The sequence below is a fragment of the Motacilla alba genome, chromosome 6 (genome assembly GCF_015832195.1).
Source record: "Motacilla alba alba isolate MOTALB_02 chromosome 6, Motacilla_alba_V1.0_pri, whole genome shotgun sequence".
Classification (NCBI taxonomy): domain Eukaryota; kingdom Metazoa; phylum Chordata; class Aves; order Passeriformes; family Motacillidae; genus Motacilla; species Motacilla alba.
In genome coordinates, this window is record NC_052021.1 from 7,607,451 (window position 1) to 7,626,160 (window position 18,710).

An 18,710-nucleotide genomic window follows, 5' to 3' on the forward strand; every position below is an offset into this window, starting at 1 on the left:
CATTGTAGAGGTACCAAAAATACTTCCAAATGAAACAGAAAAGGTAATGTGCAGTTCTCTCTGAAACAAACGTATTTGTGTGTACATGCACACAGGCTGGAGACAGAGAAGGTACTTTTAGTAAACCAAAATTCCATCAGATTAATCAAAACCCACCTTTGTTGGATATCCAATTCCTGTTTCCCATGGCCTGGCTTTGAAAGGTTAATAAAACACAGAGATTCATCTGTTTAAAATCAAGCATTTTTGCCTCGATTTTTAAATGAAAATTACCTTGTGTTTGAATTTGTTGGAATTCTTGTTTTCTTTCTTGTTGAGATCGATGAAGTAATGAGTAATGCGATCCTTGGATTTAGAATCCATGTCCCAAGAAATCTTGAAGGAATCGCACGTGATGTTACTTATTTTGATGTTGTGTGGGACTGGAAGCTCCTCCATCTCTGCAATCCCACTATCTTGTGATTTATTCCCTGCACAGAAAACAAGCACCATTAGTTCAGTGAAGGAGCCATTTGATCAGTGTTTTGTGTGCTCCAGATCCAGCATGTCCCTGAACATCCTTTCACAAAGGCTCACAGGGGGTCCTGTGCAGCCAGTGGGGTACAGTTGTACAAGTCTGGATGTCAGTGATGGAAAGCATTGGAAAGGGATGAAATTGCTCAGGTGAGTGAGCACTAATAACATGGTGCACAGAGTGGCTGGCATCACCCCTGTGTGTGCTTGCAGGCTGACAGAAAAACCACCTGAAGCTGTCAGGTGCTCCAAGGTTCAGTTAGGAAGCCAGCAATGCCCACAGTTAACATAATGGCCCTATTCATATCTGTCAGCCACTTCAACACAAGCAGAAATCATGTCCATCCTTGAACCACTTTTCAAGCACAAAACACAGCCAATCTCTGCAAGGTTTATAGATGGTGGATGCATATACACATTTGTGTACACATATTTAAAACAGCAATTCCTTTGAAATGAAACAATTAATACTTTGATGAGCCACAGCAAAAGGGACACGCGAGCAAACTTCATTTTCTGTTCTTTATTCTTCCCATTTTCCCAGCTGAGACCCTACAGTTTTCTTGGGAAGTTCTTTTCTAAGTACATATGGGAGGTGAACAAATGACCATTGACCCCAGAAAGAATCACTGGTTCTAAATTTAGGCCTCCCCTTAGTTCCCAAGGCAACTTTATAGTTCAGCATTCCGTGAACATTAGGATTCAGAAACGTTAGGTGTTCTTGCACTTACATAAGACTCAAGTCAAAAGTCAACAAATAAAAAAAACCAAATCAGTAAGCTGAGAAAAAATACTGGGTAAAAAATGAAAACATCTACATGATGTAAGAGAAGAAGTAAAGAAACAGAACAGAAAAAAAATGAAAATTGAACATAGATAAGGACAGGTAGAACCAAAGCAGAAAACAAAAAGCTAATGAAAAAAAATGAAAAAAAAATGAAAAAAGTGAAAAAATGAAAAGCTAAGAAAGGGAGGAAAGCTCCCAAATTCTGGCCAGATGACAAAGATGGGAAACTCATGCAGGGATGTGAGGCAACGCATTGTGAGAATTATTCATGGTCACATCTAATTGTAGAAAAAGATCGCATTTATATTTTCATTATAACTGGTAATAAATGATAAAAAACTGAACTCAGAGATGTTTGGGCACTAATAAAAGTAAAATCTTTACTTGGAAAACATTAGGAACATTTCAGCCTCTCAACATAATCTGCCAAAGAATTATTCCAGCAGTTCAATGCAGGAATATTACTGCTGACCTGATTGTTCAAAATTCTGCTCATAGATATGTGAAATTCAATCACAGAGTCTGCAAAATTCATAGATCTCCAGCTAGTATTGTGAATAATGTATTTTTACTGATGACTTCAAGAACTAATAAAACTATTTTTAATTTTTGTCTTATTCTATGCATTTACATCCAAAAGGTTGTCTATTCTTCAAACATTCTATTGCCTTTTTTTTTTTTCCAACTAATACCAAAATCAGTTAGTGCATGGTCTTGCTCGAAATGCCCCCTTATTTGTGCCATACACAGTGACATTTTCAACAGCTGCACTGGCTGCAACACACTCAGAAACACCAGTCATTACTGAAAGCTTTCTCTTCATATGAAAGACGTGGTAAGTGCTTTTCCCAACATGACATTTCAGAAAGCCAGCAGGGAGAAAATGGCACTGCTTTCTTTTGCAAGCAATTTGTATTTGAAAGATGACTGAAAGCTCTGGCAGGTACGCTGAAAAGGCTTCATACGATCGGCTCTTCCAAGAGCGAGGCTCTGTGTTTAAGTGGAGGATGGAGTGTGGCTGCTGAGGTTCTCAGAGCTGGACAGACTGAGACCCCAGCACACTGAACGCCGTGTAACATCCTGAACAGACACGCAGCCAGGAATCCGAGCCATAAATCCACAATAGCTCAATGTGCAAATTATTTGCCTAAAAATGAGCTTCTGTATTCCATACCCAGGGCCTGAGCCATGTTACAAAGGGCCAAGGTGGTTTCAGCCTCAGGACACGTGCAAAGCAGTAATGACCATTGACAAAAAGTAACAGAGAGAAAGAAACATTTTGGAGATCACCAGTGGCAAAGAGCAAAAGTGCTTCTGGAAATAGATATTAATTTCTGTGCACTTCTTGGTATTAATATCTGGCACACATCTTCAGATATCTGCGCTCCCATTCCTTTTAATTTCTTTGCTTTTGAAATTAATAAATAGCTGTAAGTAAATGTCAAGCAGAAAATCTCCAGGTAATTTTTAGGGTTAGGGTTGAAAGAGTCAAAGAGCCTACAGCTTCAGGAAAACTGGAGCTGGAAAAGGCACACCAAGGCTATCCCAGCAGGGCCCCAACATTGCTGCTCCAACATCTTTGAGATCTGGAAACCCATGGTGTTGGGTTAGGAGCAGGGTAGTGCTTAGACAGAACACTAGGTGATACAACACACATATTTTAGGGGAAGTATAAAGACCACAAAGAAATCTAAGCACACCTAACATGCCGAGCTCCTGAAGAACCTCCATCTAACATGGCCTTTGCCCCAGGACTGAAAGTTTGCTACAAAAAAGAAAGCCCAGACTCAGTGGTGATTGTTCCATTCACCCAAACCATGTCTGTCTGCATTCAAGCACCTCAAAGCAGCCTCTGGGTTGCTGCAATTTTTTTTGTGGTGAGTGAGACATCCAGAAGCCACTGAATGAATTGGGAAAGACAAAAGCACGGGGAAGCCCTGATGATATCCCACAAGCAGTGACTGGGAGGAAAGTCAGTGGAACCGTGGTGACCACAACATCCTGTGTGCCACCACAATATTCCCCTACACTGACATAATTTCACTCATCAGCAGCTGTCATGCAGGAGAGGGTGCACCAAGTGCTGGGTGTAGTGTCTGGGAATACACACAAGACATTAACTCCTGCAGTTACTTCTGTAAGCTGTCAGCTCCATGAAAACCTAGGAATGTGATGAGGGAAACGTGACTCAGGCTCATGAGCCAGAAATAAGCGAGACTGTACTCACAAAGTACACAATTAAAAGCTAATGCTAGATTAATACATTCTGGGAAGATACCTGAAAATCAAAATATGTGAATGTGTGTAGATGAGGATGAGAAGCAATTCCTGACACCCTGAAAGATTAGGTTTATATATATATATATATAGATAGATAGACAGGTACCAACAGCACATGTAACAAACACATTAAAGGCCAAAAAGAATTTTATAATATAAATCACATTTTAAAAAAAAAATCTCACCTTATTCAGATTTTAAAATGCATGCACTGGGAAATCAGAATGTGGTTTTCTCAAGGTAACATTTTCAATACAATGAGAGATATTAGCTATGGTATTTTGAAGAAAAAATGTTTGATGAGAGGGGATCAATGTCTAAGAGCACACATGTCTTAGGTACCATGACATAAGAAATCCTCTTATAGACGTGGATGCTAAGAACTGAGAACAACTCATTTACAAACAGGAACTCCCATGACATGAGCAGAGAAACCCTTACACCTTCTGAAATACAAAAGCTTCTACCTTTCCTTGTCTTGATACTTCAATAGATAAGTTATATATCAGATCTATCGAGGTAAAACATTGTAGTTATAGAAATCTGATATAGACTGACAATATTTAAGTGCTGTAATTGAGAGTGAATTCTCCAATTTACTGAGAAGGTATTTAATTTCCTCAAAAATTCAATAGAAGGGAGAAAGCTTCATTCTGCATACCCATCAAAAATGACAGGGAAGTGCCAGGAAATTACATATTAGCTGCTACTTTAAATGTAACTGAGCAAAAATACAGTCTCCTATTTTCTTCCTGTGCTCAGGAATGAATGGCTCCCTGTCCAACTGCTGGCTATACAGAATTACAAAGCCAGGACAATATGTCCCCACCAAGCAAATAATTAACCTGAATACCAATGTTTCAATGTTCACAGCAACACCTTGCTCAAGAGAGACAGTGAAATCACACAGAGGAAATACAAATGCAACAACATAAAAAAAAAATTGAATCAAGACTGTTATTTGTTATGCTATGTAAGTGCACTTCTCTAGGATAGTTACTCTATTTCAAAGCTCAATTTTTTATCCATAACCACACAAGTAATATTGATGTTTTGTTTGTGCCTCTTTTCATGTACAAAAAAATGAGTGAAGAGTCTCAGACTCTTAAGTATCTCTCTCTCCTCCCCCCCAGAATCCTGGTAAACTACCTCCCAATAGAGATTTTTATACTTATATAAGTATATTTAGGAATATTTTCTAAATAAGTATCCTTGTAAAACTAATTCCTAAATTAGATAAAGACAGAATGCCTGACCCTAGAAATCCTGTTAGAGGGATAAATCCCTCTAAACCTTCTCCTTATTTCCTCCCCATTGTCTGATACTACTGCTGTGCATTTTCTAGTAAGAAATTTGCACTGAGTCCAAAATATTTTTAAAATAGTTTCAAGAATAAGGCATTACTTAACTAAAACATGGGTATCTATATTTACTGAGTGGTTTTGAAACGTGCATATACATTCAGATCCTTATTACATGGTTTTAACAGCTTGATTTATCTGTTTCCTGCTAATCTAGGACATTGACTTCAGCAGCAATACTCCACACACAAACCAAAGAGAGCACAACTGGGCTCTGGAGTACAAATGTGCCTTCAGTACAGGCATCCTCTTCAGCTGAGATTGCCCCCCACAGAGTGCCCACATAAACAAAGCACTGAGCAATCTCTGGATAGCCTGGTTTCTGTGCTGAAAAATTTGTCTCAGCTCCTTACAAAGGACTCGATTCTTCCTCCTTCTCACACGGAGGATAAATGTACTCTACAAGTGGTGCCGTGATTCAGACCAGCAACAGCCCAATCTCTCATGCCACTGCCAGCCAGAGATGTGCAGGCTCCCAGTTCCCAGGTCCTGCTCTCTCCAAGCCTGGTTTCTTGGTGCCCGCTGTCACCAGGGGCCTGCAGCCTCGCTCTGCAGGCTGGAGGTGCAGCACAGCAGCTGGGGGACCTGTGTGCCCATGGGAAACCTGGGAGCCCCGTGCTCCAACACCCCCCAGCCCAGATGCTCATTTGAACAAAATGCCCCTGAACAAAAGCAGATGGGACTGCAGGGGCTTCTTTTCCTCAAACCTGCGTGTTCCACCAACACCACTGGGAATACACAACGCGTGGGTGGCACACCTGACAGCCAGCAGCAGCATACAGAGGCACCGTGGCAGATTTTGGGACGTGGTTATGCTATCAGAACTGAAGGGCTTTGGTTTCCAGCTCATTCTCTCAGCAGGCACTGAATACAACATTATGTTCCATAGGAAATTAGGTGTATCTTTACAGAGAAGGTTACTATAATTAGTAAGCAGAAATTAAACAGTCACATTATAACATTTCTGTGGAATATAAATTTTGGCATAGATACTAGATTCTCGACAGTGGATTTGTTGGGCCATATGTATTCTTTCTAAGTTAATAATAATAAAACCTAAATATTTCTTAAATATGACAGCAGAAACAGTAACAAGAAAAAAAAAACCATCAACATTCACTCCTGTGATAAGATCATAGATATCTTGAATTACACCTGGAATAATTTTGATACAAAATACGCATTTGTTAATCCAAAAGCAAAGGCTGTTCTCCAAAAGGTTCTATGCCTATGACTTGCAATGATGTCTAGGTACAATTTTCACATGATGTACCTAAAATATATACATTAATTTGTTTACACACACACACACACACATATATATATATATGAATTTTTCCAGACTACTGTGGAAACAGCTCATACTTTTCTTATGCTAAGAAAGACAAAAATCCTGACAAAACCCATCCTCCTTGGGCAGTGAGCCTCCTCAGGCTCGCTCTGCATCCAGTAAATAGAGGCAGTTTCCTAGATGGGGTAATCTGAGTACCTACAGGTAGCTCTCACATTTAACCTGGCCCTGGAGGAATCTAATTCTTTTCAGAGACTAGAGAGGGAGGTCAGAGAAGCTAAGAGCTCACTGAAGCTACCCTTTATAATAATTTCCTAAATTACATTTGCCAATTTGACAGATTCTCATGATGCAACAGCAATTTGCAAGATTTCTGCCAGAGAAAAAAGAAAAATCATGGGGATAAATAGTACATTTTACACTGTAGCCAATTTCTGAACTCCTTAGCAAAAAAATCTACATGTCACTGACTCAGAAACATCCTTTGGACTAATCCTTTAAAAGGGATTATCTTTTCAACGTAATTTTTCTGAATTTCTGTGTCAAATACATCATTTATCCCCACAATATTTCTTCTGAAAGCACAGGTAGGATCACATATCTCAGGACCATTTAAACTTGAATGAATTTATAACTTGCTAACTTCAATTATAGATAAATTATTTAATAACTGTAATTTAATTTTAAATAAATAGTGCATTTAATTGCATCATTAAACTAATTCCTCAAAATAATTGTTTCCTCTCTTGCTATTACCATACAGAAAAATCAGATATATCACTGTACATTTTCCTCTGTTGCTATCAGCCAAATGGTCTAAATCAGCAACAATTCTTCCTTTGATTTGTGACCTATCCTTACTTGAAACAAAAATTTAAGTAATGATTAGTAACATCTTCAGGAATAGCTAAATTATTTGCAAAGGTCTTATTGAAACCAATGGAATCGAAGCTGATTTACTCAAGAACTTCTAAAAACATGATTGCAACGATGTACACAAAATCCACAAACCCAAAGCACAACGCAAACCCCAACTGCAAATCATATCAATGGCTAAATTGGCAAGGCTGACCTTATTCTTTCCCTAAGATTTAATTCTTATTTGAAAACCTGAAGTTATTTGACATCTTGGAAGTATTTAATATTTATACCTTAGTCATTCAAAACTAAACCACATTTGCAGAATGTCAACAGCAGCCAAACCTCTAGACTGAGTATTGGAATGGAACTAGATGAAGTATCTGTTGATATAATTACCTTTATTAGACTTCCCCTTACTCTTACTAGATATTTTATGAAGAATATTTGTAGGAAAACTGGAGGTTGGGCCTTTATTATTGAATTTTTCCTCTTTTCTTTTTGCAATTTTATCACAAGTAAGTCGAGCTTGCTAAGCTAAACACACAGAGCTTCACATAAAATTTAGTTTCACTGGGTTAAAAATAAATGGGGAAAATATTAAAAAGGAAGACTTTAATTTTCAGATGGAAATATGCAACTGAAAGGTTGTAAATAATCATGTAGGTACATTTTTCTTAACTAGGAAACCTGTAAGACTGAAAAACCACTTAGGCTAGAAGATCAAACTGCCATCCATGCTATCATGACTACTCTCCCTTGTATCCAAGATATGGAGATCTACTGAGATCCTTTGACCCTACTACCATGGGTAGAGAGCTGAGAGTGCTGGGATCTCCTTTTATGACCCATGAATCCAAAACCAAACAACCTGAATTGGCCAGACAAGCTGAGACTGAGTGTGAATGTCACCATCATCCATCATTTGCTCCTCCTCATCCTGGCTGCTGAGTGACTCCTGCATGCAAAACAATTTATACTCAGTTCCCTATAAGGTTCTCAGCCTGCTTTTACTAAACATGGCTTCATTTTTACTGTACCTTGTCATGTAAAGCTAAACAAACTTCTCTGTGGCCTTCTGTGAAAGGAGAGTTGCAGTACACAAAAAAAAAAAAAAAAAAAAAAAATCTACTGGCAAACCATTGGTTTTTATGGCTCTGCCACCAGAGCCAGGCAAGGGCAATTCTGTCTTCTTGAAACCAAAAAGAACATTATTATTGCTGGCCACAAACACTAAGCCACCACAGTATTTCCTCCTAATTAAACACTCCCATTTTGTTCAGCACAGCAAGCTTGCAGTAAAGGGGCAGTAAGTGGCTCATCTCAGCATGTGTTGGCTACAAGATACATTTGAAAAACAAATTTTAATTAAAATGTGCATTTCTCAGTTGCTGAAAGGGAAAGAAGGTAACAAGGGATGTAAAAGGTCTAAACCACCATCTTCCTTAATTTAAATGCCATTTAAAAATTAAAATTGATTTACAGTCCTTACATATACAACTGGAATTTGAATATAATGCATACCTTCAGTTATACAGAATTCCAGACTTGGAAAACAAGTATGCCAGAAACTACCACAAAATCTCTCCCAGATCAACCTGTCATATGCACTTCATTCATTTAGCAGAAGTTTGTGCTATCAGATCTCCATTATTATCTATCCAGTGTGAAATTCTGACCATGCTTCTGACTGCACTCAGGCCCATTTTGTGGCATATTTTTGTAAGGATGCTATCGCAGTGCTGTTCTGCTGAAAACTGGGAATAAAATTTTTCAACAGACTCCCACCCTGTTGATTCCTAAAGGGGCAGATTTTGGAGCAGGAAGGGATACAAAGCCTTTAATGGCATGAGGTTTGTCTCTTCTGGCGAATAAAATGTACAGCTGTGTCCGAGACTGTGGGACTGCCTATGTCTCCAGGACTAACAACAAAGGAAAACAGATCTCAGATGAAGGCACTGACTGTGTGACCCCAGACAAGTTGCTTGGGGCCAGATTCCGATCCAAGTTACACTGCTCTGGGTCACTGGCCTAATTGCTCCACCGCTCTTCAGCTAACAGTGTAATTGAGGCAAAGCATTGCCCTTAGTTTTCCATTTCTTTTAATATTAACTGTGTATTAGAGAAGTGACTGGCCTTTCATGATTTGTGCTTCCACATGTCACTGAACAAAGGAGAGAGACAAACAGTTCCATTTTAGTTTATTACTGTGAACCTCATTCATATTGGTTTACCTCATTCTTTGGCTGGCAACGACTTGTGCCATTTATTGCAGCTGTGTCTTCATCCAAACCAAAACCGTGTTCTCTACTTCAAGTTGAGTCATGTGAGTTCAAATCCAGCAAGATGAGGCAGCCTCGTATTCACGTGAGCTTTAACGTGACCTGCCAGCTTCCCTGAAACTGCGAGCGCCTTGATCACAAAAGGATTTTTCATTTAAAATCCACTTCCTTTCAACAAAGGGAAGCCCAGACAGAAAGGCAAAACTCGCCACTTGAAGGGCAGCAGAGAGAACTCAAGGCTGGGGAACATAGTTTTACTAAGCATTTTCCTTGGGAAAGTAGGGTGCTCAGCATGAGTGGGCTTTTGTAACTCTCTGGATACCCTGGCAGCCTGCAGCATGAATGAGCATTTCTTTACTTCAGCGCACTGGCAATTGCTGTGTGCTTTTCACACACATCTCTTGTAAGGAATGGGATTTGGCTCTGGTTTACACTAGTTTGTGCTTTTTAGCTGTGATTTGAAATGCATTACATATTCACAATAGTTCAGGAACTTCTACTTTGTAACTCGTACTGTTCTATTTTACATTTAAATTGTATGCACGTTTCAGAATTGTATGCCTGTTTCAGACTTTCTCTCAGGCCCTAACAAATAAAGGATTTAGGGTTTGTGAGAGTCCTTTTTTTGGCAGGAGTTGTTCTGTTTCATTTTTATCTGGTTTCCTAGGGAAACTAAACATTGCCAAGGCCTTTAGATGAAGGTCTGCCACTGGTTGACTGTTCCTAACTTTTGAGCCTCCGACAAGAGCAGAGAGCTCACAGATAACTTAGGTTGCTGCCAGTTTCTTTAAGGCAGGCAAGCATGCAGAAATGAGAGGATCCTGCTAAAAACTCCTTATCAAGAGGAAGGCTACAATGAGGTCAAGCTTTTCACTGTTACTAGAATATAGAGATGACACAGTTATGAATATTGTAGCCAAAAGAAATCTTTCAGCAGTCTTCGCCACACTGGAATTCACCCTCATTCAGACACAGTACAGCATACTGACTGTGCATATTTATTAAAAGTCTCAGCTGTAGCTCATCAGCTTCCTGTCCTGATGGCATTTGTGACAGAACTCTCCTGTAGGTTATCTAATGAAAATTGTCTAATGAAGAAGAGAAAACTCAAAGCGAAGTTTTGATGTAATTAAGTTAAAAGAAACCCACAACAATTCTAAAAACATCAGATTCAAATACATGGTCCTCAATAACTCTCAAATTGCTCTTTAAAAAAAGCCCAGCTCAGTTGGATACTTACAATAGTTCCCATTATAAATTTCTCTGTAGTTTTATTATGCAGGCTATCAACAGCCATTGGACTGCAACAATGGCACCAATCATGATCATGACAGGACAAAAATTGATTAGCTACAGAGGAATAGCTGCACAACCTTCTACAAATTCACAATGCCAAACAAGTTCCCTTGGGTATGGTACTTAAAAAGAATTCATATTTAGATTAGTTTTTCATCTTTTGGATTTAGACCATTTAAAAGCAACTCAAGGAATGCTTTCCAGTTCCCACTCCCTACTATATGAACTAATCTAATAAGCATACTGAGATACACTGGAGGATTTAGTTTCCCTCTCTGGCTTCCATCTCCAGCACTGCACGCTTGCACTAGGGCTCACAGCCCCACCAGGCAGCCTAGGAGACTCCCTGATGGTCTGCTCAAGGAAGCAACACAGAAACCAGCTGAGCATTGCAGAATATACAAAAATAGAAAGAGGAGAATCACTATACATGGAGGTTATGGTTCTGTCTTCCCTGCACTTTTCTAGTTATGAGAAAGCACAGAGTACCAGATATGTTCCTGCCACACAAGCCATGCTGGGCCACCTGGCTACCGATGTGCCACAACACCTGAAATTCAACTCTCATGCTCTAGAAAGGCTGCTCTACTCAGATCCCTGGATATCAAGTATGATTTAAGAACTCCATGCTACCTAAACAGTGACAAAGAGAAATACAGAAGTGACATATTCTTTGTGTCAGGGTCCCAAAGCATGGCACAGAGCTGTTCACAGACAGAGCAAACAAAGAATTGTACCAGTGCCTCCCTCTATGGGGGAAAGAAAGCAACCTCTACACATGGGCAGAGGTGAGACAATCCCAATAATTGCCAAGAGAAGTCTTACTGCCCAAACCTGTCCTTTCATAAGGAGTAAGGTGGTAGCTGTGTCATCACAGCACACCGAAAATTTCAGTATGTTCCACACAAAGGGACATCAGTTCCCTGTGATCTACTGGAATCAGTCAGCAGCCTGAGGGGCTTTTCAGTTCCTGTGATTAGAAATATGTCTTTGAATTACACTGGAAGTGTAAAGGCTGGAAGTTCATCAGAAACAAAACTGAAAATCACATGCTTTCTACTCAACATCTATATTAAGTTCCCAGCGTAAAGTTCATCACGAAAGTGTAAGTACATAGTATTTACCTTATGTTGTCACATGGAAGATGTTTCTTATTAGCATTAGAAAATACAATCTGCTGCATGCCCTGTTTTTAATTTTATCCCTTCCTTTATATAAACCCACATATAATTTCCCTTTTACATAAGTTGCATTAAAAAGAACAACAACACAGCATGAGTCACTCCACAGATACTTGTACACTAGAACTTACAGCTGGTCAAGACTGAAAGAGCCTTCTAACATCTTTTTATCCTGCTTATTTTGAAGTCCAAATGTTTTTGACTATGAGTACACATAGAAATGAACTGTAAAAAAATGCTCAGAATAATCTTTTAAAAATGTTATTTCTAGCCAGAAGTTAAATGCAGATTATAAATACAGGTTAAATATATAAACAAGTATATAAATCTATCTTATTAAAAAAGACAGAATAAATCCAGACAAACTGCAACCTATAGAGAAAAACTCCAAATGAGATGCCTATCTGTATGAAATAAGCTAGAACACACACACCAAAGACTAGGAAAATACAGCACTTGTAAGATCCTAATCATGCCACATTATGAATGCAAATTGGTTTTTACACAAAGTCTTACTGAAGCCAATGGAACAGCTCAGGAATGAAATTTATGGGATGCTTCAGATCATTGCAAACCCAACAAAATTCTCCTAACAAGTGTGCTTGGATATACAAAGGTTAATACTGCATTTCCTTCAACTGTGCTTCTCCTAGAGCTGCCAGCTGGGAATGACTCTCTCCAATATCGAAGAAATAAACTCCAGACTCCACTACACTTGGAACTAAGAGTGCAACCCTGATAATACTTTCTGTCACTCTGCAGGAATGAAAGAGCAACACCAAATTTGTTTTAAGGCTTCCCATTCTTGGCAGCAGCTACACCTGTCAAGACTCAGAGGAGCACTTGTTAGGTTATGAAAACAGTACAGCTAATCATTGCTTTTGGAAACATCCATGCAAAACACCTTGTTCATTCAAGCAGAAACCAAACAAGAATGCTCTGAGAACAATAAAACAAAACTGACTAATGATTTGACTACAAACACCACTGTGAAAACTGATTCAGTTACAAACGCTACAATGAATTCCTAAGCAAATCTTCTGTGCTGAAGGAAAACATTTCAAGGTCAAGTAAAGAATGCTCCACAGTGGAACAAAGTCTAGTGAAGAAATCACACAAAGTGATCCTGGAGCAGTTTTCTTTAGTTCCAACTGCCTAAACACTGTCTTTGTTCATACTTTTCTATAGCAGTGACATATTTTATACACATATCCTGTACTGGAAGTGTTAGTACTGTTTCTCCAGATATGTTTACAATTTTTTAAAGAAAGTGGTCTGCAAGAAAAATGCTGAAAAATTCTGTCAAAAGAGAACAGAAGACATAGTTTAAGCTTGTGTTCAGCCAGAATTAAATATAGCCTTCAGGTCACAAAAAGCACGAAAGGCCATGCATGCTGGCAGAACAGAAGATGTACCTACTATCCTGAGAGGTCTAAGAAAAACTCAGACTGGGAGGGTTTTTAAAGATTATCTCCTCAGTCAGGGTGGAAGATACCACCACTACTTCAGCAGTGCAAAGGGGATTGAAAACTACCTTGTTCAGAATAGGGAGAGCCTTGAAACCTGCTGTTCAGAAGCCATGAACAATAAAAGATGCAGGAAATTACAAGGAATGGGTAAACAAGCAGATCTTTCTAGATTCCAGGGGAAAAAATTGAAAATTAATCAGGCAGAGAAGTTCCAGAACGAAAAACTAAGGTCAGGAAGACAGGCTTCAGCAAGGCTTTGGAGACAACAGAACACAACAATGCCTGACTAGAACCCATTCAAAAATCAATGATGAAATACTAGAGAAATCTAAATAAGAATATGATAGAGTCTTTCCTCAACACACCTCACATTACAGAAGGGATACTCTGCCTGTTCTAGAGACGATGGCCCTGGAACCAGGAACCTCGCTGGAAAGCTGTTGGAAATACTGAATTGGCCTTCTGGATGTACTCACACCTAGATCATACAGGCAGAATGGCAGGAATTTGGAAACATGAGCTCAGAACACTTCTCACAAGAGGTGGTAGAGCCACCAGATTAGTAGGCTCAGAAGAAAATTGCTAGTAAAATAGAAAAACCTAGTTTAAGATGAAAGTTGAAAGAGATTAATTAGCTAGTAATGGCTTAACTCTTCCTCAATAAAAAATCTTAGTCCTTGAGATTTGCAGAAGATATATGAAATTTTAAGTGAGGGATGGGCTCAGCTTCTTCTGGGGGACTGCTTCTCAGATGCTGGAGGGGTTAGAATTTCTCTCCCCTAAATGATTCCTCCTGCCATTGTACTCACTGAGAGCTACTGATCTGCAGGGCTGGCAGGGGTGAGGCTGACATATGGAAAAACAAGTAAGGAGCTCACGTGCCCACTGTGCTACCATAGAGCCTGTGGCTGGTTCCAGCTTTGTATCTTTGTGAATGATCTAAAGAGAGATCACATTTTTGTTTTGCAGACAATATTAAACAGAAGGAGCTGCAAGCACAAGATGGCTTACAAGCATAGGCAGGAAGTGCCACAGTGCATTCTGTTATAGAACAAATAAAAGAATGCATCTGGGATATCTAATCTGAAACAAACACAAAGAAGAAGGAACATACACAGGAGACAATGATGATTAAAATGCTTTAAGTATAAAATTGACTAGAGATTAACTACAAAAGCTATATTATATGTTTGAGTTTCAACCCAGCAATATCTGCACTGGGAAAGAACAGCGGTTCTTTAGGTGAATCTAGCATAATTACACATCAAGCATTTCAGTAGCTTTATAAAGGATCTCATAGAGTTGCAGTAAAGAATAATTGAATGAAAAGGAGAAGAAATAGAATGGCAGGCAAAACATAAATAGCTTATAATATATAACTTGGTCATTGCCAGACAAAATAGCTCATAATCAATAATGTAGGTTTGGGCATCATGAAGCTCTAAAAGAAGATGAGAAGGAAGAAGGAAGGAAAATAACCCTAAAAATTCATTAATATAAAGGAAGAATTTGGATGACTACATTTCTTGACACCAGGATGTTGAATAGCCAGTTTCCAGCAAAGCCTTGCTGCTCGGTGACATCATTACTCATGATATAAACCAAGACAGGATGAAATACTTGCTGAAGTGGAAGACATAGGCAAATCATTAGTTTTCTTCTCTTCCACAACCATAAAGATCATTCAATAAGACTTGTTGCTCAGCTCCATTTATATCTTTCTGTTCAAACAATGAGGAATAGGTGAAATCTTAGTCTCTGGCAAGAATGTAAAGCTAAAACATTAATTCGTATTTTTTTGCAGCAAGAGAGCTTTTGAAGTGATGCACTAGATTTTAACTCCTACCTGAAGCAGAATTATCATTTGTCACCAAAAAAAAAAAAATAAATCAAAAATCACAATGTTCAAGTTCAGCCAGGTTAGACATAAAATTATGGAAGAAATATATGAGTGAATTTAAATCTCCAAATTTGCAGCTGGGGAGAGGAACAAACCAACAATAAGCATAACTCCGAGTTTTGTGTCCTATCAAAATATCACAAATACAAGCACTTCTCTCTATTATGCTGCATACAGAAAATGTGAGCTGTGCTCAGAAGTGTATAGTTTTTAAAAATAACAAACAACTACTCAACAACAAAGATTCAGGACAGTAAGAATTACTGCGAAGTTTGGATCTCCCAGTCATCCCTCATGTGGGTGTCTACCTAGATATTTGATTTTTTCCCATCTCTCAGACATACATGATGACATTTCAGAAACAGCAGTGATACTGCTCCATAATGCCAAAAAGGGGATTTGAAGATTGCATCCAGAGACTGGATGATGCCATTTTATCCCTTCTGTTTGAAAGGTGAATGTGTACACAATATGGCAATGCAAACCACAATTAATGAACTCCAGAAAAATATTTCTGAATCCTCCAATAAATCCAGCATGGTAATAAAGTCCTGAAATAAATCAGAAAACATGGGACATGCTCAAATAACATGAGGAGCCAAAGATGCAAGCTGTTTACATAAACCAGAAATGACATCTTAGCTTATATGATGTAATGTTTTTATACAAGCCTTGTAGACTAAACAGTTGTGATGGTGCCAAGTGTTTGGAAGGTGATGAAATTGATTGAAACCGGCCAAGACACCAGCTCCAGCTCTGATCCTCATGCCTAAATACTATCTTCAAATATATGAAGGCAAAGTGTAAAAGCACATTAGTGAGATTGTATAGTTCAAGCTATCAATGGTTAGAAATTACCAGAATGAAGCATACTTGAATAACCTTACATTGGACACTTTGTTTAGATTATGATATAGCCTTTAACTGCATGATTACATACTAATTTTTCCACATAAATTCTGATTCATTCAGCATACATAATGAATAGTGCGTGCATAATGAACTATTTTTCTTGTAACAGCTAGTTGCTTTTGTTCAATGTGTAGTCCCAGGACTTATTTGCTACACATTATTCATATTCTTCTCTGAAGAAAAAATTATGAATTTCATCATGGGTTTTTCCATGCACCTCATGGGTTTTCCAGGCTACTACAGCGTCTGTCTGATTAACAAACATTCATTAGTTTATTTTGAAAACATTGCTGTGAGGGGAGGCAGCGGTATGCTTCCATTTTACACATGGAAAACTAAGGCACAGGAAAATTACTTAATGTGTTTGATGTTCCCTTCAAAGCCCTCCAAAGTCCTACTGTCACAGAAGTGAGCAGCAGCCATTGACTCTGAGTACTCCATGGCACCCCTCTCTGCTGGCAAATGAACAAGGAGAGTTTGTCATCTTGGGGTCGTGTGTGGCTTTGGAAGATGTCATGCACTGATGCTCATTGACCCTTCTCTGGCAGTCACACCAAAGCACGGCCTCTTCTGCCCTGTTCCTTGAACTTCTTCCTGTTCCCCTTGTTTCTTCTTCCCCAGTCATACTTCAAAAGTCCTGTTCTTCATTCCTAAGGCTGTCCTTTCAGTCCCAGTCTCTCTGCTCAGCAAGCCCAAGTTCCATTCCTTTATGCCCGAGTTCTGTGGTCCAAACTGCCCAGTAATGCCCCTCTTGTACCTCCTCATTCTTCAAATTATTCAGGGTGAACATTCCCTCACTTTTTTCCCCCCAGCTTTGCTTCCCTGAGCATACTGCCTGAACTTAGATTGCCTTCCTTACTCCCTTATATTCTTTTTCCATTCTGGGTTATTTTGTCCAATTCCCATTTAACTTAATCCCCATCTTGCAAGTCTTTCCTGTTCTTCTGCCCTTGACCAGCCACTGCCTCTAGTCTGTTAGCACCTCCAGGGCCAGTTTTCTTGCCTCACTCCCTCGTCTCTGTGCCCCAAGTTGCAGCATCCTCTTTGCAGGTTTGTTTCTGTGCTGCTCTCCTTTCTGCCTTTTGACAGGTGTCATTTGGATAGGTGTCATCTGCTGTCCCTCTGTCTATGCCAACGAAGGGCAGGGGAGCGGATGATGGTGTCACACTCTCAGCCCGGTGGGACCCACAGCCACAGTGCGTCATCTGTAGGGGGAGCACGGCACAGCCACAGAGGAGCTGCAGGAAATTCAGCTGCTGACATCCAAGACTGTTCCACCAAGCCTGTGCAAAGCTCGCTTTTCCCCAAGACTTTGTGACATCAGCCATATTTCTGTAGCACTGGCATGCTCACGACACAAAACACATCCGTTCATCTACTCAAGGTTTAATCCCCAGGTAAGGCAAATACAAATTTTATAAAAAGGTCACCAGAATGTTCAGCGCTGATTAAACATTCATTCCTGGCCTAAGCATACAGAAGTATGGCTACAATGTTCAAATACGGCAAAGAAAAATAACAAATGCTACACTTTTTCCTATACACAGAAGGAGTTCAAGACAGTTCTGAGGAGCCACACGTGACACTGTGCATCAGACTGAGCTGTGCTATTGGACCCATGTAAAAGAACAAGAGCAAATTATGCAAGATGCCTTTGAAAATAACAGCTCAAAACTGGCTTTATAATGTTGCATTCACTTTGAACCAAATCTTATCAGTTTTTATCTAAAAAAAAATCCAAAGTGCACATATTTCTTATCTCTTATTTAACATTTGTAAGTTTTTAAATTGCTGTGATTAAGAGAGATTACAATGCCTGCAAAAAAAAACACAGAAAGAAACCCAGGAAAAAAATCCCAAAAAAGATGAACTGCCATGATACTATTAATTGCTTATTCAAATTTCTAGATTTGTGGCTCCTGTATATACCTTCACAGAAGGTATAACCCAGTTTGCTGAATACAAAACATTTCAATATTAATCCTCTCATCTTAGAAAACAAGAAAAATAATTTGCCCTCTACATAAATTTTCCATTACTGCTTTTGTTTTTACTGCAGCACTGCTTGCAATTCCAACTAAGTGCATTGCAGAATTTGTCATAGTTGGATGTATAATGTTATGGTTTCACTGGCTGTCTTTACAGTTACTACAGCTTCAAGACCAAGGTCATTTTCAGAATATGAAAATCTAGCATAATTATAATTTACTATGTGTAATACATTGCTATTTATCACAAGACTTTGTTGAACCTCAATGATGCCAATCACCTTAAGAACATCACCCTTTTCAGCCCTAAAATAAATGGCAAGTATTTGAAGTTCAAATGTACCCATGTGCACACTCAGGGATCTAAATGTACATTTGTATGCTTATCTCAAAGACGAAAGCCCTAACCTTTGCTTCCTTGTTTAGTGTTTCTATTAAAACAAGCTTTTTGATGCATAAGTGCCACCTGTAGGAAATATTGGAGTATGCTCAAGAGCAGCCCTGTGCCAACTGAGGCACTGAGTTGTCTCCCTGCCATCCCCAATACGGGCACCTCCTGTGGAAATTCAGACGTGCATTGAGGAATAGCCCT

At 39.1% G+C, this 18,710-nt stretch overlaps 1 protein-coding gene across 4 annotated transcripts in view; it reads right to left on the reverse strand.

The window, feature by feature from the left end:
- The window catches only part of PHYHIPL (phytanoyl-CoA 2-hydroxylase interacting protein like), a 123,935-nt gene that overhangs the window by 10,620 nt on the left and 94,605 nt on the right, over positions 1–18,710 (reverse strand). For all 4 annotated transcript variants that reach the window (XM_038140038.1, XM_038140041.1, XM_038140039.1 and 1 more), the window contains exon 2: positions 274–470. In XM_038140038.1, the coding sequence (XP_037995966.1) occupies positions 274–470 (197 nt within the window). The remainder of the gene's footprint in view (positions 1–273; positions 471–18,710) is intronic.